This window comes from Myiozetetes cayanensis, unplaced genomic scaffold (genome assembly GCF_022539395.1).
Source record: "Myiozetetes cayanensis isolate MyiCay16 unplaced genomic scaffold, myiCay2020 scf12, whole genome shotgun sequence".
NCBI lineage: Eukaryota > Metazoa > Chordata > Aves > Passeriformes > Tyrannidae > Myiozetetes > Myiozetetes cayanensis.
In genome coordinates, this window is record NW_026086826.1 from 27,946,114 (window position 1) to 27,970,809 (window position 24,696).

Genomic DNA, 24,696 nt, shown 5'->3' on the forward strand with positions numbered 1-24,696 from the left:
ATGAACCTCTTCCAGCTTTCTAATAACCGAATTTTCCTTTTTTTAACAGAGACCAGCTATTCAACTGAAGTTAATTTGACATTGTTTTGTAATTCAAGAGTGTTTCATAATTATGTGTTCCATTGCACAGCCTTTCAAAGGAGCTACAGAGGGTAATTGGGGTCACAGACTCCAAAGGAGAATTAAAATTCTATTTATGTTTTTGGATGGCTTCCAGCAAAACACTTATTTGGCAACTCTTAATATGTTGAGAACACACAATAAACTTTGGGAATGTCACAAATGCCTCTGTTTTGCTGACAACATGAATATATGGTCTGAAGCTCCCATTTCCCTCTCCCTTGGAGCAGGGTCTGCAGGGACAGGTGTGTTAATTAACATCCCTTACACAGGGTCTGGGAGGCCTGTGCATTTATTCCAGTTCAGTGACAAGATGACTAAAGGAAAGGAAGGTTAAAACTCTTGTTCAGAGAAAGCACAACATGAATTAGCAAGCTTTGTGTAAACAACAGATAGAGCTTTCTTACCAAACAGTTGTATTGGAGAGGCAAAAAAAAAGTAAAACGCAAATTGCAAAAGATGTTGTGGATGAGGTACAGTCGAGTTCTCAGACTGGGATTCCCCCAGTGCCTATACAGTTTCTCAGCCCAGAAAATGCTACAGCACCAGAAAGAAGAAAAGAAAATACAGAGATCTCCCTCCTGATCCTGTGATGCTGTGAAAAATACACAAACCCCATTAAATGAAGGTGATTGGATCATTAGAGAAGCAGGGAGATGGTAAAAACAGCAGCAGTGGACTCAGGGAGACTGTGTCCCTTCTGTATTTTGCAGCATAAAAAGGCACACAATAAAAACTACCAGGCAACCATGAACCTGCATTAGTAGGATTTTGCATGATTTTTTGTTTGGTTGGTTCCTTTTCAGCAGAAATGAATGGGATTCGGGGGTGATTATTTACGTGTTTTGGGCGACTTCCATGTCATTTGCTGCTGAGATGTTGCCATGGCTGAAGGAAGGCAGAGGCTGCTGAGACATTAACACTTTCTTCCCTCCACGTTCTGTGACTGTTTGCAAAGGATAAAAATCACAGCCCCGGGATTTGAAGTCATTTCCACGTATCAAACTGCTCCCTGACACGGGGTGTTTCTGCAGCAGCTGGTTATGGGCTGGCAGCATCTGCTAACCCAGCCCTACACTGGCACTACCTGACTGCTTTGCACAGGTTTAAATGACAGGGGGTTTAGACACTGCTGTCCCTCTTTCCAAACCTGATTAACACAGGGACAGAGGTCTGAATCCACACCAGGCACCGAGGGCCTCATCACATCCAGGGAGAGACAGAGAGGCCTCGTCTCTCTGTAAGGTAAGACAGGTCCTCCAGCTCTCCTGTGGGAGCAGGGAATGGCTGTAAGACATGCTCAGAGCTGCAGGAATCTTCCAGATCCCAGTTTTCCTGAGAGGAGGCAAGGTGAGGGGTTCAGAGCATCTCAACAGAGGGCTGTGCCTCCTCCCCTCTACGTGTGGTCACACACCCCAAAGAAAAACGCACGTCCTTGTTAAATCCACACCTGCTTCCCAGCGCTCCGGCTGCTCTCCTTCCCAGGGTTCATCCCTCATCCTCTCCCTTTTCCTGCCACAACACAGCCCTGGCCCTCTCCTCTCTGCACCCTGCTGTTCATTGTCCCTTCCCAGCAGTGACTCAAATGCAAAGCTCACGTTTGGATTTTAGGCATTCAGAACCATTCGCGGCAGCCTCAGATTCCAGGCACGGAGCGACAGGAATTGTTCTGGCACGGGCAGGCTGCACCGCCCTCTCCTCTCCTCAAAAACAGCCCCCAAATTAGCTCAGCCTCCCGGGTTTGTTCACGGAATATCACTCTCCTGCTTGTGATACTTCCCTTCAGTCATTTCCAAAGCGTTTCTGAGGCCTGCCAAGGCTGTTTAGGATATGCTGCTATTCCAGTACGGCAGATGGCACTGGTGTTAAGTAAGCATTATGGAAATTTACTGTATTCCTAGAAAAACCAGCCAAGTGAACATCAACTAGTAGGTGGCTAAAATATCTCAGGAGCAATGGGGAAAGTAATGCAGAGACATAGTGTGACAAGGCAGGAGATGTGCCTCCCCTCTAAGGCACAGACTCGGTCGTTCAGACAGGTCCCTCCTCTTCGGCACCTTTTTTTTTTACCTGAACGCTTTCTGAAATAGAGGCAGCCTCAGCATTTTAGGACCACAAAATTTATCAGCACGGCCCAAAAAGGTCCTTTGTGTTCCCGTGAGTTATCCTGCACTGCAGATTGTGCACTGCATTGCACACCTGCAGGGTGTCTGCTGGTCACTGAGCTTTTATATCCAAACACCTTACAGCACTCAGAACCTTTTCTGCTTTGAAAAGAACTTCGAATTATCATTATAATCTGAACGTCCTAAACACACACGTCCAGAAGCTTTAGAAAGTTCCTCATGCAGCAAACACACTGTCTAATCCTACATCATTCTTTCCTTCTTTTCACTTGAATTTCTGGGCCAGCACTGAGAAGCCCCCACAGTGGGTTACAGCTGCAGTCACCAGATGAATTAGGCTAAATTACTTTTAGCCTGGATTTAAATAACTCATCCAACTCCATAAAAGCCAAACATCCAGGGCCAGAAAACCCGAGGTAATTCCATTGCAGACCCCCCGTTTTTGCAACACAAAAGCTTATAATGGCTGACATGTCAGCAGCTGCCCGAAGGCACCACTGGACACGTGTGTCCCAATTCCAGCTGTCCATCTGGAGTCTGAGAGAACCTATTCTCCTTCTTAAATTAATTAAAAGCTAATTATAGCAGTCTGGGGAAGAAATCCTCTCCAGTCTCTTCACATGAAACAGCAGTGGCTGATAAAGACTTCAGCAAGGAGGCTCGGCTCGAAGGGAGGAGGCAGGAGGGGAGACACAGCCTAAATGCCAGAGTTTATTTGCCTGCATTGCTAAGAAGGAAAACAAACTCAACCCCCAACCTTTTAGCACTCACATGTAGGACCCTGACTTCAGCTTGGTAAACAGTACTGAAATTTTATATCCAAAATATAAAGGCAGGTAATTCCAGCACAGATCGGTGCCTACTTGGAATTTAAGCCCAGCTTTTAACATGCTGTTACTGGAAGAGATTTGACTTCCAGTAAGCCCAGTCTGCTGTTTTGTTAAAGATTTCATAAAACATTCATAACTGGGAGGGTTAACAAATGCAGACATCATGTCAACAACAAGCAATTCCAAAACAGTTCAATTTTTCCTCCCCTGTAGATCTCCAGAAGATAAACAACCGTGCACAACCTTTCACTTAAATCACATTTCATCTGAGCGCAGATTCACGGAGGAAGTGGGCTTGTTCCTGACTCAATTCCTGGGGAAGTTTAATAAATTGAAATGTTAATCTGTTCTTTCTCAACTCTGTTGAAGGCATCACAGAAGTATCTGACAGAGACAGATAAAAAATAGCAGGTTATTATGGTCTCTCCTCCTCGGCGAGCGCTCCCACAGCGCCGGCCCCGCGTCTGAGCGCTACCAGACGGCGTTTCCTGGCACATCCATCCCCGGCAAGACACACACGAGACACAAATCCAATCCCCAGCGCCAATACTTGTAATTCTGCCGTGATTGCCACCATTTCTTTAGGCAGGAGCGCTCCCAGGCACCACAGCTCCTCGGTGTGGTGCCACACTTGCTGTATCGAGAGGTGCTCATTCACCGGCACCGAGTCACCTGCGTTCTAAAAGGCTTTTAAAAATCACTTCATTGGCACAGACAGTTCCTCAAAAGCAAGCACAGAAGTTGTTTTACTCAATATTCTGAAAGCAACAGATGATAAAGAAAGGCCAAGGAGTGATGGTATCCCCCTTTCAATTCCCACTTCTTCCACAGTGCCACGTGGTCCTGCCAAAGGTAATTTTCCTTCTTTGTTATTTAGCTGTATTCATAAACATTACATTATGTCACATTCAAAATTATTCATACTCAAAACTGATTGATAACCAGTTGTATCCCTTTGAATGCAGTCTCGAACACAGAATGGCAGCTCAGTAGTCACACTGTTAACTTAGCAGTCAAACCACCAAACCAAATCACGTGTTATGACATGAAAATATAAACTTTTGTATTTCTGTGGCAGCCCAGGAAGGGCAGCGTGCAGGAGGGGTTTTCACATACTCCCTGCAAAGAGAGAAGCACCACCCTTAAGTATTTTGTATCCCCCAGAAGTGCACACACAAATAGCCAGATCGACTTTAAAAGGGGTGACCCAGTGTCTGAAAATTTTAAGTTAATAATGGAATGGCACCTTGAGCTCTGCAGTGTATATATATCACAAATGGTTAAAGTATTTTCTTTTTTTTTTTAAAGCAGAAAAAAATCATGAAAATTTAAAAAACGCTTCCAAATTGCCTGCCAACTGGTTTGGGTTGTTTTTCCTCTTCTGAATGCCTGCTGAAGGTCATTTGTTTAGTGCTTTTAAAACACGTATTTTCATTCGAAACTGAACGTTTTCAAACGCAAAAATGAAGTGAAATGTCAACTGTTTGCTATTCTGCAGCATAACCCAGGTGCAGCTGTTGCACCGGGGACAGCTCTGAGTGACAAGAGCTTTACCCAGACGAGTTGCTATTTCTGAGCATGACTTTAAAAATAAATAATAATTTAAAACGGAACAAAAAGAGACAGCAAAACAGAGCAGGCTCGCGAAAGTGTTCAATAACACAGTGTCATATTGATAGATAAGACTGACAAGTCCAAATACAACTCCGGGGTTTCATCAACAAAGATGTTCTTCAACGCACACAGGAACAGCGAAGGGGAAGAGACAAACGAAGCAGCTGAAACAGGCAGCGAAAAGGAACGTGGGGGAAAGACCTGCAGGCTCAAAGGCACTCGGGTTGCTGGAATCCCATCAGAACTTCCAACAGCACCAACGGGTTTGGGTTTTTGCTACAGGCACTGTGGAGTACCTGCCTGCAAGCCCAAAATTCTCTCCAAGGGAAGACGAATAATTCCAGAATATTTCATTTCTAGACGAGGATGGGCGGCAGATTCTGTCCCAGAGTTATTGAGGCAATATTCTAAGGCCACAGGGAATTTAGGCAACCCAACAGCCTGGAGGTAAGTTAAAAATAAAAAGGTTCTCAGAAGACAATAGGGTGAAATAACCCAATCCCTCAGAGGCTGTGGCAAGTCCCAGATTTGTGTGAACTTACATAAAAGTGCTCTGAAGTTAAGATTTCATGTGAGAATGATGAGAGTGGTACCCACTTTGATGGGATTCTAAAAATGTCTCCATAAAACATAATTCCCATCATAAAAGTAGCTCCTTTTTCACAGGTTATGCCCTGCCCAGGAGGTCCATCCCCAGGTTGTGCCATGGTTCCCCCGTGCATGTGGAGGAAGGGGATGTGCCTCCCTGGTCAGCTGGGGAACTATGGCACCTCCAACAGGTATTTTTCCTTTCTGGACTGAAGCTTGAAGAGTATCTTTAACAACCATTTTCACTCTCCCAGATGCAGTCAAAAACTAAAAAGAACCAACCCCAACCAAAACCTCTTGGTTGACACGGCATCAACAAACGGTTGGGGTTGGAAGGGACCCGAAAGATCTCCTGGTCCAAGACACAAACTGCTCCTCTGTAATTCAAATATTCCTGTGGGGGCCAGAGAAGCTCCCTTGGAATGATCAGCTGGCAGCATCCCTTCAGCAATGGTTTTAACCGGTTTTCATCCCTTGATGTTTTTCTTTCACAAAAGAGCTGTGTAGGATGTAAACATTTTGTAACGACAGACAGGTCAGGGGCGTGGAGAAAGCACAGTCAGGAAGGAGTTGAAGGGTATTTAAAATTCATGTGTATCTATGACAAATTAAGGAGAAGGCTGGAAGCTTGTTTTTAAGAACTTAAGACAGTTCACTTCAAAGGCTTCTTGGGTTTTTGGAGGATTTTTTTGCTGCAGAAGAACATTTTCTTTCCACTGTTTGCAGCTGCCACTGTTTTTAGTCCTTCCAGTTGCCGGAATTATCGGCAGGCTGGTTGTTCAGAGATAAAGTAAAGAACAATTTCATGCAGAAAAAAATCACTTTTTGATTTCCCCATAACTCCTTGCAGAGGCTGACTGGACACACAGCCTCAGTCCTCCGCCAAGGAACGGTCTCTGGTTCTGCCTCTGGCCATACACCTTCAGATTTGACTTTCTTTCTGTGCCGAGGGCCAACTGCATCTTTAGTTTAATATGGCTTTAATCTACACTCCTCCCACCAATTCTCAGAAGTGCCTGGTACTTGAGACTGGCTGACTCCTGAATCTTGGGAGCACTTTTCTGATAGCCTTCACTTGGTGCCTCAGGACGTTATCTCCACACTACCCCACTCCTCAAGATGTCTGTGTGTATCTTCTCACTTCAAATCGATTTTCTTACCATTTCTGGCTTATTTTTAGCTCTAGTAAAAGAGGCTCCCTTAGCTGTGTGTGATTACCCTCCACAAGCATTAACAAGTTGCCCTTTCCTTAGCAGGCTCTGGTGTTGCACTCTCACTTTCTCCTCGGATTCTTTCACCTCCTTTCCCACAGTAATTCCTTCAGACATGCTGAGATAAACACTGCCAGTATTAACCCACCTCCTTCTGACAGCTGAGCACCAACGTGCAGAACAAGAGATACTCTTAAGGAAATGAATATTGACTGATGAGTGGTGGTCAGTACTTGTTTAATACAAGTATTAAACAAATGCACCACCCTTACAGTCCGTGGGCACTGGAGAGCTTTTCCTAGGAGGTGTTTTCAAGAAATTACAATTTCTGACTCTGAAAAGTCATTTAACAAATTAAATGAAGAACAGATGAGTGCATCAGATATTCTTAATTAGATCCCTCAGCAAAGAAAGAGGCAATCCACAGTTCTCATTCTGAAACCAAACCAGTATTTCACTGAACATCTTCCCTTCAGTATGACCACGGTTTCTACCTAATTTAGTTACACATGTTTTGAAATCAAACAGCAAAGGACTCCAGCTAAATGAAATAAGACAAGAGGACACATTTGTGGACTGGAAGAAGGGCTTTGTGGCTCAATAGCTTTTATACCTCACAGAGTAGTAAGTCAATGATGTGGAAGACCATGCAGAGTGGAAACTTGGCAGTGAAGAGCGTGAGGAACCACTGGGATGCGTACATGTGAGCTTCCAAATTGAGGTCTGAAAAGTGGCTGTGCAGGTCCGGTAGCTGCTCCTGGAGCAAAGGAGAAAAGGAAATGTTTCAGTTTTACTCACTAATCCAAGCTCTTCATTTACCCTGCCAGTAAGGACCACATTGTTGAACACCAAAAACCACAACAGAGTGAAATCCTGGCTTCTCCTGAGCAGGGGAAATGTTTCTGGATGGATTTCAGCGCCCACAGTTACAGTTTTTAGGGACGTATCCACAGTGGACTCTATCAAAGTATCAAATAACGCACTGAGATTATCCCGAGAAATTACAAAACCTTCAGCAGTCAAAAGGCAGAGAGGTTGTGAAATCTATGTCAAAATAAGTTTTTTAAGTTATTCCTTTGCTTTTATTTTGCCACAAATGCTTCTGCCACAATAAAATAATAGATACTGGAACCAGGAGATCACCTTGCTGAGCTTGAAAGCAACAGAGCACAGACAATTTCTCTAACTTGGAGCATATATAAACAACACAAAATAAGCACTGAAAATGCTACTGTACAGTGACGACATATTAAGCTAATAAAGTATCTTTGTTAACAGTATATCTGTTAATAAAATTTATTTTATTTGTTAATAAAAATCTTGGTGAGCATATGCAAATATTGAGAAGACCATATGCTGAATATCACATTAATCAGTAATTCTACTCCATAAAGTAGATTTGAAAAAAGTACATCTGAGAAAAACTTCATTGAGTTAAAACATTAAATTAGCAGTGGTCTGTTTGGTTTGGTTTCAGTATATCCCACAGAGCTATCCATGGTCACCTGTGGGATCTGACTCCAGCAGCCTTCACTGTGCTAACACCAGGGCAGGGCTCCATGGCCTGTTAGTAATTCCTTACTAGCCAGAACAACCAGGTGTAAAACTTGCAGCAGGGTAACGATGTTAAAATACCCAAAGAAACAATTCCACCTGAGAAAAGAGCAGTGCCTGGAAGGGACAGCCAAACCTGCCAAGTGACCTACCCTGGGCTGGCATTTCATAAGCATCAGGGTGTCCTCATTTGCCTGACCTCTTAACCACCAGCAGAACTCGTGGAAAGTAGGGCACTGATGGTGGCAGTGCAAAGATACACCTTGGCCTTAACAGCACAGAGACATTGTCCCTAAGCAACATCAGGGAACAGGGAAGAGGGGGAGGAAGCAGACAGAGAGAGGGAGAAAAAACACAGATACCTGCTCTGCTTGGATACAGAGATTAGCAGCAGGATTGGTCTTTGAAAGACAAAAGAAACTAGAAATAAATCTGACTCATGGGGTGTGGATTGAGCTGTTAAACTTTCCTGCTTTGGTCCTGCCCCACCTCCAAAAGGAGAGGGGTTTTATTGTCCAGCAGCTTCTGGAAGCAGAGCATTAATCTCTTCTTCAGGCCAGCATTTCCATGTATGACAGAAGGAGAATTTGTTACTCCAGCCCCACCTGCATTAACTTCTCCAGCTGGAAAAATTTGCAATGGAGATCTTCAAAGTTATTTCTGTAGAGGTCCCTCAAGCCATAGTCATACATTATTTTCACAAACACACAGAATGCCTGCTCCTCTGGCATCTGTTGGGAAAAATACACAAAAGCAAGGTTAAAAACAGAGCTGAGGCTGGAGATGCCTTGCACAGATCACACACACCTTGGGCACGATGAAGTCAGACCCAGGGACACATTAAAACTTTCAGCCAAGCCCTCTGAATGCAGAGTTGAGGGAGTAAAATATCAAGGGTACCGTTCTCCTTGATGAGCACTTGGGTCTGGCTCTTTTAAGGCCTTCTCTGAAGAAAATGTGGGATCAAATCCCAGGTTCCTGTACATGTAGATCCCTACAGCAGCACAACTGGCAGCAGCATTCCTGCTGCCCAACAGGGGCGAGAACAACCAGTACACAACCAGCAGGTACAGAACAATTTAAAAATAATAAAAAAAAGAGGGAGTAAAAGTAAAATAAAAAGGCAACAACTCACAACAGTGATTTTTACTGAGAGAGATTTGGTTAAAAGGGGAGGATTCAGGAGAATTCAGGTACAACCAACCCTGAGTGAGAATAATGCTCACCTGCTTTCATCCAAACACCAGGACATCGGACTCTGAAATCAGGTTTCCCACGATCCCATCAATTAACATCCTGACTTTTTCAGAATTTCTATCTCTATAACCTCTATTCCAGAGTTTCTCATCCAACAGAGTTTTGGGAGGTGGTACCAACACAAGCTGTGTGAGCCACTCTAAACTCACACTTTGTGGCTTAAGCCCACTGAATGCTGAATTTGTGTGTCACAAAACCTCCACATCACCTCCCTCCCTTCCCCCGTGCCTTCAGGTAACACCATAACAAGACAGGCACTGCAGACCCCAAATCAAGCTTTCAAAGACATTAAAAGCAACCTTTCTTTTGGAGGCACCAGATTGTAAGAAATGAAAACAATTATTGAGGATCAAGAATGACAACTCTTGACCTTTTAGTGTATTCACTCAGACGGCCTCTTGCCAGCTCCTTATCAAATATCAGCTCCAGATAAAAGCTTGGTATTTTCTTCAAAGGGAATTTCAGTCTCTTGATATTTACCTCCAGGGTTTCATCTTTTATGCTCAGCCCATGATTGGGGCCTGTCTCCAGGGCCATGGGCAGACACTTTCATTTTCATTTTCAGACATCATAAAGGAAAGTATCTAATTAGCATAAAGTAGTGCCAGCTCAGCTGCTGGCTCCCAGTCCAAGGCTGATTCACCTTGGACAAGTTCTTAGCCACCACAAAGCTCCTAAGCACAATTTTATCTGGATGCAGTGATCCCCACTGACAGTGGATAAAAGCTGCAGGCACAGTAAAGGGAAGCAATGATTTCATCCTGACCAAAAGGCTCCAACCTGCTCTGTAAGAAAGGCGACGAACGCAAATTTCAGGGGTTTTTGATCAAGCCCCAATTATTTTTAATTAAACAGAAAACAGGTGCTCATGCACAAGCTCATCTCCCCTGCATGCTCAGTCAGACACTCGTGCAGTGACAGCCATTCCTCCCCTGAGACAGGGAGAGGGGACAGAGGCCAAACAGGTCCCCAAGTCCCTGCTCTCAGGGGACAGAGGTACTCCAGTATTACCAACCCCAAGAATTCGGACTCATACATCGAGTTCTCATTTCTTCTTTCATTCAAGCAGAACACAAACTTTGGGTATTGCCAGTCTGATTTTCAGCATTGAGATCATAAAGGGCAAATTTGTATTCTTTGAAATTTTAGGGGTTTTTTTTCCCAGAGCAATGGCTCTGGAAAAGCAGACAAGAAAAAAATGTCAAATACTGTGAGACTTACAGTAAAGTGATTAGAGTTGGCAACACTGTCCCTCTGTGATTGGAAGGTACCTGCTCACCCTTGATGGGGATTTCATCAGAGCAGCAAAATCACAAAAATCATGGATGGAGGTTCAGGCTACCCAGCCACCCCTGCAGGAGGTCTAACTGGAGAGAAAGGACAGCCTGTCCCGGAAGGAAAAGGGAAAGGAAGGGGTCTAGAAATCCATGCAAAGACAGGAGAGTTAGAGAGGGTCTTACAGGCAGTCACAGCACACAGACTGGTTGGGGAATTTGAGAAAAACAAGAGTTTGAGGACATCCTGGGAAGCTGCCAACTTACATGAGCTCATTGAGACTGCTTCCCTTCCCCCCTTTCTCTGAGAATTTCACTTTAATATCCTATTATGAAAGCAAACGTTATAAAGGGCATATTAAAATGAGGGTAATTTCCATTTAGTATTCCCTGTGTACAGGGCAATTTCTTCCAGCTCCAGAAACACCAGAAACAGAGGTGATTCTCTGTAGTAATGACAGCACAGAACCCAGGGAGAGGAGCTGAAGTATTAGTCAAATGTTAAGAATGAGACACCCACACGTTTCCAAACAACTCTGGTATTGAAAAGGGCTTATTCTTCCAGTGGAACTTCCAAATCCTGTTTGGGGTAAAAAGCTAATTGCAAAAAATAACTGTTAGATAAGCTAATTTGTAGTGTATGTGGGAACTGCAATATTGTGACTAAGTCCTGAAAGGATCTAAAGCTTCTCTGCAACGCTGTCCCTGTGGATCCTGCTCCTTAAGCCTCCCAGGAGCTCCAGTTCTCCCTAGGAATTACAGCTTCAACTGATCTGAGTTCTCAGTGCCTTAGGAAGTGTATGTGTAACACCTACAGCAACAGCTGACTCAAACCCACAGTGCAAAACCTATTTCAATCATGATTAATAATTTACTCATTAAAACCTGACCGGAAAAGCTGTGGTTGGGGTGTAGGATGGTTTATTCCGATCTACTTTATCTGAATAAATCCCTGAATAAATACACTACTTGAATCTGCAGCTTTTCCACTGAGACATCAAAGGTAGAGCATCTTGCATGCTATAAAACCTGTGTATTTAATTATCTATCTCTAGACATATGTGCATGTGTTTATACAGGAAGCAACGGATCAAATTTTGTGCCGTTTTTGGTTACAGGCTAAAATATCAAGGTTGAAATTCAGCTTTCACTCACAAGTATATTATAAAGTGTCCCTAGGAGGAAAAAGGCTCACTAAAAATTAATGAGACTGCTTGCTCTGCTGAGCTACTCCGAGAATGTCTCCCAGAGTTAAATTCCCCATAAACACAAAGGGAGCTCACCAAGGTGACAACTAAATTAAAAGAAAATATTAATATGTAACAAATCAGCTTCAGGTTTTGACACAGAAGTACTTGACAATTTAATGGATTTCTCCCAGATAAAGCAAATCTACATTCATAAAGATAGAAGCCATTAGTCACTACTGCCAAAAAGCAACAAGAGGAAAATGAATACAGGCAAATAAACAACAGTAAATATCTGTCAAACAGCACCACTGATTTTACAGCTGCTTTGGTTTCAGATATCAAAGCTTTCATTTGGCAATTAACTCACATGAAGCAGAAGCACAGCTGCGAGGAAGGACTGGCCCTGGCAGTAGCCGATGTCCTCATCGTACACGGAGTAGGCCTGGCAGGAGGGAAAGCAAAGAGAGTTTAACCACGAGGGGCTCCCAGAGGCTGACACAGGGCAGGGTTAGGTGGGATACTGGGAGGAAATTCCTCCCTGTGAGGGTGGGCAGGCCCTGGCACAGGGTGCCCAGAGAAGCTGTGGCTGCCCCTGGATCCCTGGAAGTGTCCAAGGCCAGGCTGGACGGGGCTTGGAGCAGCCTGGGCTGGTGGAAGGTGTCCCTGCCCATGGCAGGGATGGATATTTAAGGTCCCTGGATGATATTTAAGGTTCCTTCCCACCCAAACCATTCCATGATTCTCTGTGTAACACTACTCAAGCTAAAATAATAAATGGGATGAAACCACAACCACTCTTGGACAGGCTTTCAGGGCTCTTCAGAAAACACCCACAGGTCACTCTCAACCCTCCACAGATGCTCTTACTGGTAAATTTTTATTTTCTAAACAACACAAAAAGAGTTGGACGCAATTTCCCTTCACCAAAACCCAGGATAACTCTGCTGAGCACTTCACATGACACCAAACCCAGGGCAGTTTGTGCTGTGGGGAGAGTGGTCGGTTGGTTTGGGAAAAACAAAGTTGTGACATCGTGGAAGCACAGGACCTGAGGTTAGAAAATGCCAAGAACTACCACAGCCTGAACATTTCATCAGGAACAGCCTTTCCATGCCCTTGTTACGCTGGAGAATGAGCAAGACTCGTTTTCCTACCAAATGACTGACAAGCTTTTTTCTTTACTCTTAAAAAAACCCCAAACTAAAACAACTAACCTTTCCTTCCCCCTTTTACTTTTTCCGAGACAAGAAGACAGATCCTGTTTTTAAAGAGATGTCAGAGGATGTTAAGAATTTAGGGAAACTCAAGAAAGTTTGAGCAGCAGCAGGACTGACAAAGGAGGGAGAGACATTCCTGAGGGAATAAGGGAGGTACTGAGGCTACAGCCAGGGAAAACAACAGCAAAGGGCAGAGCCCCAGGAAACAGAAGATCCACTCTGCCTAGAACACCACCTTTATCTTCTTTTTTAAAGTCCTGGATAAAAGCAAGATGTGCAAGTGCCCCGAATGGAAGATCAGAGACACCGGGAATAAACAGTCAGAGGTGCTGGGGAACCAAACCCACCCAGGGCTATCCACCAGCATTCCAAAGGTGGCTGTGCTGCCTCTCCAGAAGGGAATCACTGGCTCAAAAAGAGATGTGACTCCTTTCCAGCCAACAAAACTGCAAATTAATTCTGCCAGAAAGGCTGAAATAGAGCCCAAACCACTTAAAGTCTTTAAATCACTTTCCCTTTGCATTCAGATGGGCAAAACCTTGTATTTGTCAGGAATTCTGCAATGATCCCAGGAGACAGGATTTCTGTACATACCACCTGAGCACTCCTTTAAAGGTCACTGTTTCTGCACAACTCCCCCCACACATTTCCCCTGGGAAAAGCTGCCCTGGGACAGCTCTTTGCCCTTTGTCTCCACTGCTCACCACTATTCTGAAGGCTGCTCCATGGGATTAGTCGGGAGCTGAGTGGAAATAATCTGCTCAGTTTCAGGGGACGTGCAAATTCAAGATGACCAGTCACAGAAATCATTGGAAAAAAACCCCTTTAATTGACCATTTCAATCTGCACACTAGTTTGAAACAGCTCCAGCCACTGAAGTCAAACAGAAAAAGTAACTCCAGAAGTGCACAACACAACATTTGAATTGGGGGAAAAAGGGATGTTCTCTTCAAGAAAGTTCATTTAAAATTACTCTGCAGCTATCAAGCACTAAATTAAGAGAAATTACCTTAAATGCCTAAATTAATGTTGCATATGACTAATTAGAACCATCCTCTGATTAATCACCATCATGAGTCTCGATCTATTTGTTCCCCCAATTTATCAGTTATTATGCCTAATATTTTATCTCTGTAGCATTCCTAAAAGATGTATTATTCCTGCTTTTGAAAGGCCAACTCCACCGAGAAACATGAGAAATTCCACTTATGATTTCTTCTTATAACAACACTTCTAATTCATTAAAAATAAAAAATCCAGGCTGAAAAATTAACAGCAAACTATCAGTGCCTGGGGGTTCTCTGTTGTGAGAAGCGTTATAGCAAATAATCTGCTGAAAACAGCAATAAATTCATCCAGAGGAGGAGTTATTTTAAAGTAAGTATTGAGAAAGCAACACACCAGAACAAACAGAGATTGAAAAGCACAGGAAGTTATCAGAAATCAAAACATACTTCTTTTGAGATTGTGAAAGAGGCTGAAATTATGGCAAAATGAGGAGGGTGGAAGGAAATCCTCACTCTGCACGTTAAATACAAAAACTATGAAGGAAGACCAGCACATTTTCTCATCATCAACTTCCTGAGCACATCTGTAATAAATCCACTCCCAATGAATCCATTTCAAAATCATGCAGAGCAGGAAGGCTTGGAAAACATATGGTCAGTGTGAGAAAGTTGTATTTAAGCTCCAGCAGAAAATCACCGTGAACTTTGTGTCTGGTTTATTCCAGAGGAATCCCAGGGGTTGTCATCCTGCTGGAACCATTTCTAACAGGGGTGTGTTGAAGGATCTGTGTCCAACTGAGTATCAGAAGAGATGATCAATTAAAGGGAATAAAAATATTCAAGATTTATTGATTCTTGGTGTTCACCCAAGAATCTTGGGGGGAGGGGGGAGATAAACTGCCTTCCCCAAAATCTCCTCTTGACAAGCAGCTGTTATCAGGTACTGGGACACAAACTTCACTTTCTGCATCAGAATCAGATCAGGTTCTGTGTTAAGTCAAAGCCCCCTAATCCTGCCAACTACAGATTTACTTTTTAAGGAAGTCTCTCAAATCTACACGATTTCATTGCATCCACCCAATGCAGAGAGACTGCTGCAGCTTTATGCATGTTACATTTCCAATGATACTATTTTATTTTTAAGTAACCTGTGGGACTTGGCATTGCTGAGATCTGAGGTAGTTAACTGAAACTGCCTCAGAAATAAGGATGATCCCACCACAATACCACATTACTAACAAAAGCTCCAAGATCTATTATTTAGAATTTATGCTTTTAAGGAACTGAGGAGCATTAACTTTCTCCTTCCACGTGACACATGAAAACAAAGCAAAGTCCCAAATCCCCTATTTCCATTGCAGTCATTGTAACTTTGTCATTTGCAGAGAATGGGATCTCTCCTGTGACAACCTGTGACAACGTCACAGCCTTTTAACTGATTATTTTCTTAAACTCTTGGGGAACTTCCAATCACAACTCCCCAGTTAACTGAGATCTTAAATATTCTCTGTCCCATAAGTGGGACTTAATGAAGGTTGTGCCTTGAAGCCTATTTCCTTTCATTTTAACTAAATGAGGCTCTCACTCAGAGGATTAACACACCTTTTGAACAGCTATCTGTCTGCTGATGAGAACTGCTGTTCATCAGCAAGTGAATCCTTTGGAACAACAGTCTCCCAAAATGAAGTCCACGCTAGAGAACCACCTGCACGTTGGGAAAGTGAATGAAGAATCCAGAGATGGACAGAAATTATCCTCTAAAATAACTAACGGAGGGAAATCTCCCAAGATCAGAATATTCTACAGGTAGAAAGCTGCCAAGTAAGTAGCATTTAAAAGATAAACAGAAAGGGGGCTGATCTGAATGTAAAGCCCCAGATCTGGGGTTTGAGTAACTGCTGCCTCAGGGTCCCAGCAGATGTCAATAAGGAAGAGAAAGGAGTGTGTCCCAAACTCCAGAATGAAATGTTTCTCATCATTTTGCATCCTCATAAGCATGAAAAGGACTGGTTACACCTGCTGAAGGTTCCCTAACTAGCAATATCAGCCTTTACCACGGTGACTCAGTAACACTGGGAACGAAACAATCACAGCAGAAACTAAAGAGAGCTCATGAGAAATATTCCTGGAGTGTCTGTATCACATTCCAGAGCCTTCAGTTCCCCTCTCATGACTCTCATGGATAGAAATGACCTCTGGAAGCTGCTCAGTGTTTGACACAGACACAGCTCTGGCTTGGCAGAGTTAAAGGACTTACATGGTGGCTGAAAATCAGGCTCTGGCAGGAAAACATCCCCACTCTGGTGCAGACAAGGTATTTCCTGACATGCTCGGGCGCAGAATAATTTTAGTGACAGTACAATTTCAAACTCCATACCTAAATTTATTACAAGGGCTAACAGCCTGAAAGTAGTGATATTCCTGTGACTGCAGCGTTGGGGATGTATCACATTGTACAAGGAATTTCTGTGTTGGAGACTGTATTTTTAGACATTAGTTACTCATTTATTGAGTACCAGGGAGAGGCACGAGGCTGTTACACAATGTGCCTCCCCCAGAGCTGGGGGGGCTGAGGGGATGAAGAAACCTTCACATTTACTCAGGCAGGCCCCTGAGCAGGCTCCTTCCAGCACCCAGGACTCCAGGGCTGACCTTTCCACCAGCAGAGGCTCAGCAGAAGCCCCGAGTGCAGGAACAGCTCTGCTGCCTCCTTGCTGAGCACAGATGCAGGAGAAGGAGCCTTATTAATATGTAAATGGAATAAAAACAAGATAACATTAAAAATCCCTTGCGTGAAACAAGACAACAATATTTACCAGAATTGCTCCTCAACCCAGGAGCGAAGAAAATAAACAACTAAAAACAGATGAGAAGTAATTCCTAACTGATTGTGTTTATGCTCCCGTGTTTATCCTAAAATTGGCAAATAGACTCCTCTCTGACAAATAATAACAGCCAAGTGGACAAACACTGCAACATCCCATTTTTAAATCTGAGGGGATAGTAAGGATTGAAAAATGTGGTAGAATAAGTGCAGGGTGACAAGAGGTGACTATCTGAAAAGAGATGCTGCAAAGAAATGGAGATGAAAATGTAAAAAAAGGATGAAAATTAGACTTTCAGCTCAGAGGCCAGCACTGAGCAGCAGCTCTGCCAAAGAGTAATCCATCATTCACAGCTCATCACGGGCTGGTCACAGAAGAGCAACTCAAAGACATTTTCACATTTCAATATACAGCAAAGAAAGCCAAAAAAACCACCCATATCAGAGCCCAGTCAGTGTTTGCTCTGCTAGAAAACAGTTTATTGTTCCCTCTGCTGATGTGGGTACCAACAAACAGGCAATGGAACAACAACTAAACCGGAGTGTTTGCTCTGCCAGCAAAGCAGCCACACGCTGATCCTGCATGGAAAACCATCAGGCAAGTGAGACTGGGATTAGGAGCAAACTACGAGTCTGAGCCACCCAAGCAGATCAGGATTTAGTAACAAAACACACCATGATACAAATGATTCCCATCCTTCCACAGCACCTCGGTTCACTGCAAAGCATGACCAGCAACCTGGACTCCCCGAGAGGCAACTCAACCACTGAACACCAGGGAAGCGCCGGGACTGCTTTCCCAGCTTGCCCAGCGAGAACAACCCCCCCAGCCAACCCCACGGATGTCCCTGCCCGGGCTCCCTTCGTCCCACCGAGGGCACACTGGTTGTTTGTAAAATGGGAGTTACTTTAACCAGGAAATCAGGGAGAACACGTGTCCTGTTCGACCCTTGAACGGCCCAGAGGGTGACTCGTGCCAAGCGCTCCGACTCCCCGGAGCACGGAGCTGGAAGTACATCTACGTGCAGCATGGAAGCAGCCCCAGAGCACTGCTCAGTTATGCACTGCAATAGCAGCTCTCTCTAAACAGAGCTGGAATTTGCAGAGTACTTCAACAGGAAGCGTGCAGGAAACAGCTCTTTGCCCAAAGACTCCCCAAAATTCGCTCTGTGCAGCTCTACCTGGTGCGGTGTCCTCAAGTGAAACCCCCAGTCCAGAATCTGGAACTCTGTTCCTTCCTTATCACCGTTGTCAGCCTTAAACCTTATTTTTAGGTACTTTGTCACATAAATGTTCCGCAACAGAAAAAAGTTTCCATCTTTCCCGATTTCCCACTGTTCTGAAGATGAGATTAAGAGACGGAACGAAAACTGACAGGCCTGTTAAAATGAGGCACTGAGCCTTTAATGGTTTTCCTCTTTATCTGACAGCTCAGATCATCTCTCATTTCAGTGGGGAATGAAGAAAATGCTCTTCAGCTTTTTACCCCCCCCCACTTGAGGACAGACCTTTTCCAGCCTTATTCAATAATCCCATTCTTCAAACCTCTTGCTTTCATATGAGAAGGCGGCCATGAATGCCCAGCACCTCTGGTAAAAGTTATTTCAGTAATATAAAGCTGCCACAATATTACTTCTTATTCCCAACAGAATGACAAGTTTCTAAGCAAATTAATTAGCTTTAAACAGTATCTCTCTAAAATTCACCAGATCAATCATAAACTCAAGGTCCAGTCAGACCCAGCCATGGACATCTGTCACAGTCACAAATATTTTAAGAAAACTATGTGAGGATGAAGGAAAAGTTCCTCCTGGGAAATCTCCACAGCAGTTGTGTCTGATCTCAATACTGGCAAGTAGGTAGAAACCATCAACTAACTCTAAAATCATTAAACTTAGGAGTAAATCCACGCTGAAGATTGGATATGGCTGTTCTACAGGAAGCAGCGATTTCCAAATCCTTCTCTGAACCAATGAGTACATAAAGAATGAGGCAGTCAGTAAGTCTTCCAGGACTTTTACAAAGCCTTCAACTTCCCAAAAGGCCCTTCCCAAAGGCTTCTTAGGGAACTAAGCTGCTGTAGAAAGCCCTCTTACACACTCAAATAATAGGTTAAAGGATAGAAAGCAGAAGGCAGGAATAACAGTCAGTTCCCACCCAGAGAATGAGGGTGAGGTCACTCACAGAACCCTGCAGAAAGACGTGCTAGGGCTGATGCTGCTGCAAATATTCACAAAGCTTGGAGAACACATGAAGACAGCACACTCTGCTGATGAGACAGAGCTGCTTGGAGCAGGGAATTAAAACCTGACTGCAGCGCTGCTGGGCAGATCATGTTCTACCACGAGAAGGTGGCCAAGTGGCAGAGGGTGTTCAACTGCAGGTGAATACAAAACTCTTCACAGGAAAAGCAGCCCTTGACCTGATGGATGCACTGCCAGGCCTCTGATCCACAGCACAGGTTCCCAGAAGGGTTTGGGTTGGAGGCACCTTAAAGCTCACCTCACTAGACCCCCGTGGGGTGTGTGTGGGTGTGTGGAGGGGAAGGGATGGGTTGAACCTCACAGAGCCAAGATGGCGTCGTGTCCCTCACGGCACTCCCTGGAGCACACATGGGAAAGCCCTGGAGCAGATGCCGGTCATAAACAGCACGGGAAACCTGGGACACCCCCCAGCTCCCAGGGACACTGCCCTGGGACACCCCCCAGCTCCCAGGGACACTGGGGACACTGCACTGTGACATCCCCCAGCTCCCAGGGACATTGGGGACACTGCCCTGTGACACCCCCCAGCTCCTGCAGCCCCTCACCCAGCTCACATTGGCAGGGACAGTGGGAATATATATATATTTATATATATATATATATATATCCAGTGAAACTCCTGGCTGAGCCTGCTCCAGAGCTGGAATGTTCCACCAGGCCCTTGTCCAAAGTCCCTCTCCAGCTTTCTCGGAGCCCTTTTGGGTACTAGAAGGGGCTCTAAGGTCTCCCCAGAGCCTTCTCTTCTCCACACCTCATTATTTACCATTCCCTTTTCTCCATCTCATGGATGTCCATGACAAATGACTTTCTGGTTTCCTTCAGGGGACTAAGGAGAGTGCACGGAACGATCCCCAAGATGCCCCGGCTGGAATCCATTTATTCAGTACTGATGCTCAGAACCTGCTGGCCACTTTAAATTCTTTACTGTGTATCCTGCTCATGCTCTAACTTGTCCAGCATTTATATGTTCTTTCCACCTCAGGCTTCATGATGTACAGAACTTCAGTAGAATCCCCTTCATCAGTGAAACCTCTACTTCTGTTTTTTTGTGCTAGCTTGTCAGGATCTATTTTCGGTAAACTCACAGGCCTTCATTATAACACACATCTCACATTTAATTCTTGAAAAGATGAATATTATTCCATCATTTTTCACTTCACTGATATCCAAGTGACAAGCCCACAATTACCTGCATTGTCCTGGTTATTCTTTTCCTAGATTGGCACAGGAACTGTTTTCCTGTAGCCCTCCAGAGCCCTCCAAGATCAGTGAGAAATCAATATCATTGGTTCAAAGTTCTCTCCGTTCCTTTATTTTGTACTTCTTTTTTTAACGTGAATTACTCACAGTAATGAACTTCAATACCTAAGCAGTTCTATTTATAAAAGTCATCCAAATTACTGTTTGAACAGGAGTCTGTATCCCCACAGAATTTATCTGGAGAACAGGAACATGTATCAACACACCCCAAAGGCAGGACATTCTTTTGTACTTGTTTTGACAACCCCATCATTTCTATTAATCAGCAGGAGGTGGAAAACAGTAATAAGGAAGTGGAAGGGAAGTGGAAGTGGCTTTGTCTAAGGCAATCATTTATTCCACATGAATAGAATGAATCCTACATTATATAATATTCTACATGAATTTCCTGAATTTCAGAAACAAATGTGAAACAAAAACTGACTGCCAAAACCACAACAGAATGCACAAGTGCCAGCCAGAGAACTACCCACCAAGCTGCAATATTCTACCTTCTGGATCTCTCCTGAGCAGCACAAGTCTGTCTGTACAAGCTGGACAAATCTGTTCACTGAGTACCTCAACTTCCCCTCTGTGTGCACATTAAAAAATAATATTAGAGGTTTTTCCACCAGGGGTGACCTGGCAGCAGTGAGTCAAAAGCTCTGCTTGTGGAACCATCAGCGAACTCAGTTCTCTAGATAATCATCTACAGACATCCCTGTTTAACCTCACAGCAGAGCTTGCTCTGAGGGTTTCTCTTCCTCTGCAAACCTCTCAAGTTCAGAGCAAACCCAGCTTCTCCCACACCACAATTCCACAGAGCAGCATCTCCGACCTCCAAGTGCCCCCCAGCAAACGCAGCCCAAGCCTCTCCCCCTCACCTGCACCCTGGAGATGCCGAAGGCAAGGTTATGGGAAGCACTGCAGAAACTCTACACTCTCCACATGCAGCCTAAATAAAGCTTCCAGATCCTATTGATTTGAGACTTGGACCAGAGCAGGGTTAGGGGGGTAAAAGACAGTCCCAGCAAAATATGGAGCTGCTTTAAAATGCAGAGCACTGGCTGTACCTTACAGATTTTGTACAGAGATTCCTGCCCGTCTCCTTCCGTATCTTTGAAATAATCGTGGGCTGGGTATGTCCGATGGATATCTCGTTTGATGACACTCTCCTGAGCAGAATCCTGCAAAAAAAAGAGAGAAAACCCTCGATGTATTAACCTGGTAACAGTGTAATTAAACAGCACGGAATAGAAAATGCCCTGTGTAATCAACGTGGATACATCAGGGAACGGCTTTACTGACTCAGCCTCCAGAAATGCTCTGAGAAGAAACTGAAAATCCTTTGCGGTCTCAGATGCAGTAATAACTTGGCAGTTTAGCCAGAGCAACGTGGCATGTTTTCTGGCCTTCAGGCTTAAGGTTCATCCTTAAAACTCCGAGGAAATTACTAGTTATTTAACTGTTGGGGCATTATTACCACAGATCACATGCTTACTGCATTGCTCTGGCAGTAAAAAACCAAGAGAATTAGTGTCCCTCTCCTGCAAGCTCAAAGGTACTAATCTGAAAAGAGTATCAATCTGCCATAAAAATGTTAGCTAAAAACTCATAAAGAATTCCTATAAAAAGATGGGAGTCACTGCAAACAAATCTGAGAAACACCACTGTGTGCATGAGGAAGTGGTATCAACATGTCAGAGCTGGAACTACAGCAGTTAATCAATTATCTGCAGGTTCCAGTTGCCCTCAGTGCGAGATGTCCCTTTAGGTTGGTAAATATCAAATGGTGCTTTTCTCCATTACCTTCCTAATCCTTAAGGAAAAACCAACAAAATCCTCACCTGTGACTAGGAAAATAAATCCTTTATATATCCACTCTTACCTTGAAAACAAAATATCTCTGTTACAGGAAAGCTTCTAAACCCTCAGACTGCACCTCGTAATCCAGGGCTTTCCATAAAAAAAGCTCTTTTTATACCTGCTGGAGTCAGTAACCAGGTAATCTCCTGAATTTCAGTGGTTTCTTAATCCTGTAACGCCTCTGTGCCACATGGAAATGCAGCTGCCTGGGGAGGGCTGAGCCAGAGGTCCAGGGCAATTCCCAGCTCCAGCTCCCTTGGGGCCCATCCACAGCCAACACACAGAGGCAGCAGCCTGGGCCAGACCAGGCTATCCCAGAGTGAGATCCCACCACTGCTCTCCTCCATCTCCTGTCATGGCACTGAGGACACAGCCACGGGTGCCCCAGCACAAACATCATTTCGTGTTTCCTGACCCCCTTTATTGTTTTAGCCCCAGTAATATTGCACAGAGAATCCAGAAGGGTTTGGGTGGGAAGGGACCTCACAGCTCATGCAGTGCCACCCCCTGCCACAGGCAGGGACACCTTCCACCAGCCCAGGTTGCTCCAAGCCCTGTCCAACCTGGCCTGGGACACTTCCAGGGATGGGGCAGCCACAGCTTCTCTGGGTAACCTGTGCCAGGGCCTGCCCACCCTCACAGGGGAGAATTCCTTCCCAGTATCCCACCTAACCCTGCCCTCTGGCAGTGGAAAGCCATTCCCCTTTGTCCTGTTCCTCTCCAGTCCCTTTAGGCACTGGAAGAGGCTCTCAGCTCTCCCTGGAGCCTTCTCTTCTTCTCCAGGCTGGACACCCCCAGCTCTCCCAGCCTTTCCTCACGGGAGAGGTGTTCCAGCCCTCTAAAATACCAAGCATATTGTCATGTGCTGTGAAAAGGAAAGCTTACAGAGAAAGGTGATGTTTTTATTATGCCAACTGGTACTGCTGGAGAAGATAAACCCCATTTTTGTGCTTTCACCGTGTTATTACGTTGATCCTCAGGACATCAAAGCAACTACAAGGAACCAAAACTAACCACTCAACAGAGCAACAAAACACAGACTAATAATGAAAATTTAATAACAAGCAGCTCTCTAATCAGACTTCTTTAATGAGTACTTTCATTTACACGGCGTCCAAACACCGGAGAGGCTGGAAAACCGCAGTTTGGGTCCCAGACGAGGAAATGCCTTAAAGAGCATTTGAGATCTACCAGCACAGTCATGTGAATTCTTCAGCACAAATGTGAGAGGATCCAGAGAAAGTTACAGGAAGGGCACCATGTCCAGCACACACATCACTTTCCTGTCGAGCTGGGACATTGTGTTTGACTTCCCTGTACTTCTCTCTCCTCCATCGGGAGGCCCAACGTGTGACTGAGCACACAGGAGCTGACAGGGAAGATGGCCAAGGTAGGGCCAGAAATACTGGTGAAAAGGCCCAAATGCACAGTCACTTTTACTGAGTTAAAAGGAGCCTGAAGCAGTCTTCATGCAGCATTATTAACAAAAGATACTTCTGAAAAACAGAGGAAAACAATTAAATGGACCCCCAAAAATTAATTTGGAAGACTGGAGAATTAACTCCTTGTCAAAAGGCAATATCCCCTCAAAATACAATAAACCCATAATTGCAGACAACCAAGAAATAAGTCTAGAGTGTAGAACTATTACTTAAAATAGACCAAAAATACTTTGGTTAAGTTTCTACCTTTTTGCAGGCAGAGTCTGTCAACAGCGCTGTTCTCAGGAGTACCACAGTTTACAGCTCTCTTAATTTAGGTTTTCAGAGGATTTTTATTCATCTGAAAATCACGATTAGTTAATTTATGATGAAAAGAAAAAAAAAAAAAGCTAAGGTGAGATGGCTATCAAAGCATTCAGAGTTCTAATCATCTTTCTCACTTCTAATCATCATTTCAGTGCTGCCAGCTCAGAGAAATAATATTCTACTGAGGGGAAAGAATCATCTCCCCGTGTCAGTGCTCTGACAGCTGCACGAGCTCTCTGCTCCATCCCCTCCTCCTGACACAGCCCAACTTTCACCTCCTCCTGACACAGCCCAACTTCTGCAACGGAGCAGCTGCAGAACTGACTCCCTGACATTCCTGCCACTCCCAGCTCTCCAGGTCCTGCTCCGTGTGGGCATTTCATGGACGCAAAAATAAGGAAATAGAAACACGGGGCAATCTTTGTGCAGGTACAGCTGGAATTGTGAATTGTTAATCAAGAATTGTTAATTAAGAACATCTCCCGCACACTCCAACTCATTTGTTGTCACAAGTGGACACACTCTGGTGATGAATTACAGGTAGGGAGCAGAAGAGACTTCCAAGAACTGCAGAGGTAAGTATTGAATCAGTCAGAAGAATTTATTGAGAAAGAAAAATCTCCTGGGGAATAACATGTCAGTGTTGAGACTCAGATTCCCTGCCCACTTGTGCCCAAAGTTACTTTTGTGAAACCAGGCACGTCCCTTATGCAAAAAAAAAAAAAAATCCCAGGAGCCATCACCTGAGTTATCCTTACAGCTCCTGC

The 24,696-nt window shown here is 44.3% G+C and overlaps 1 protein-coding gene across 3 annotated transcripts in view; it reads right to left on the minus strand.

Annotated features, from left to right (window-relative positions):
- Positions 1 to 24,696, minus strand: part of RABGAP1L (RAB GTPase activating protein 1 like) — a 210,549-nt gene that overhangs the window by 76,602 nt on the left and 109,251 nt on the right. For all 3 annotated transcript variants that reach the window (XM_050307379.1, XM_050307380.1, XM_050307378.1), the window contains 4 exons: positions 21,389 to 21,502; positions 12,132 to 12,206; positions 8,649 to 8,774; positions 7,103 to 7,246 (listed from right to left, as the gene is read on the minus strand). In XM_050307379.1, the coding sequence (XP_050163336.1) occupies positions 7,103 to 7,246; positions 8,649 to 8,774; positions 12,132 to 12,206; positions 21,389 to 21,502 (459 nt within the window). The remainder of the gene's footprint in view (positions 1 to 7,102; positions 7,247 to 8,648; positions 8,775 to 12,131; positions 12,207 to 21,388; positions 21,503 to 24,696) is intronic.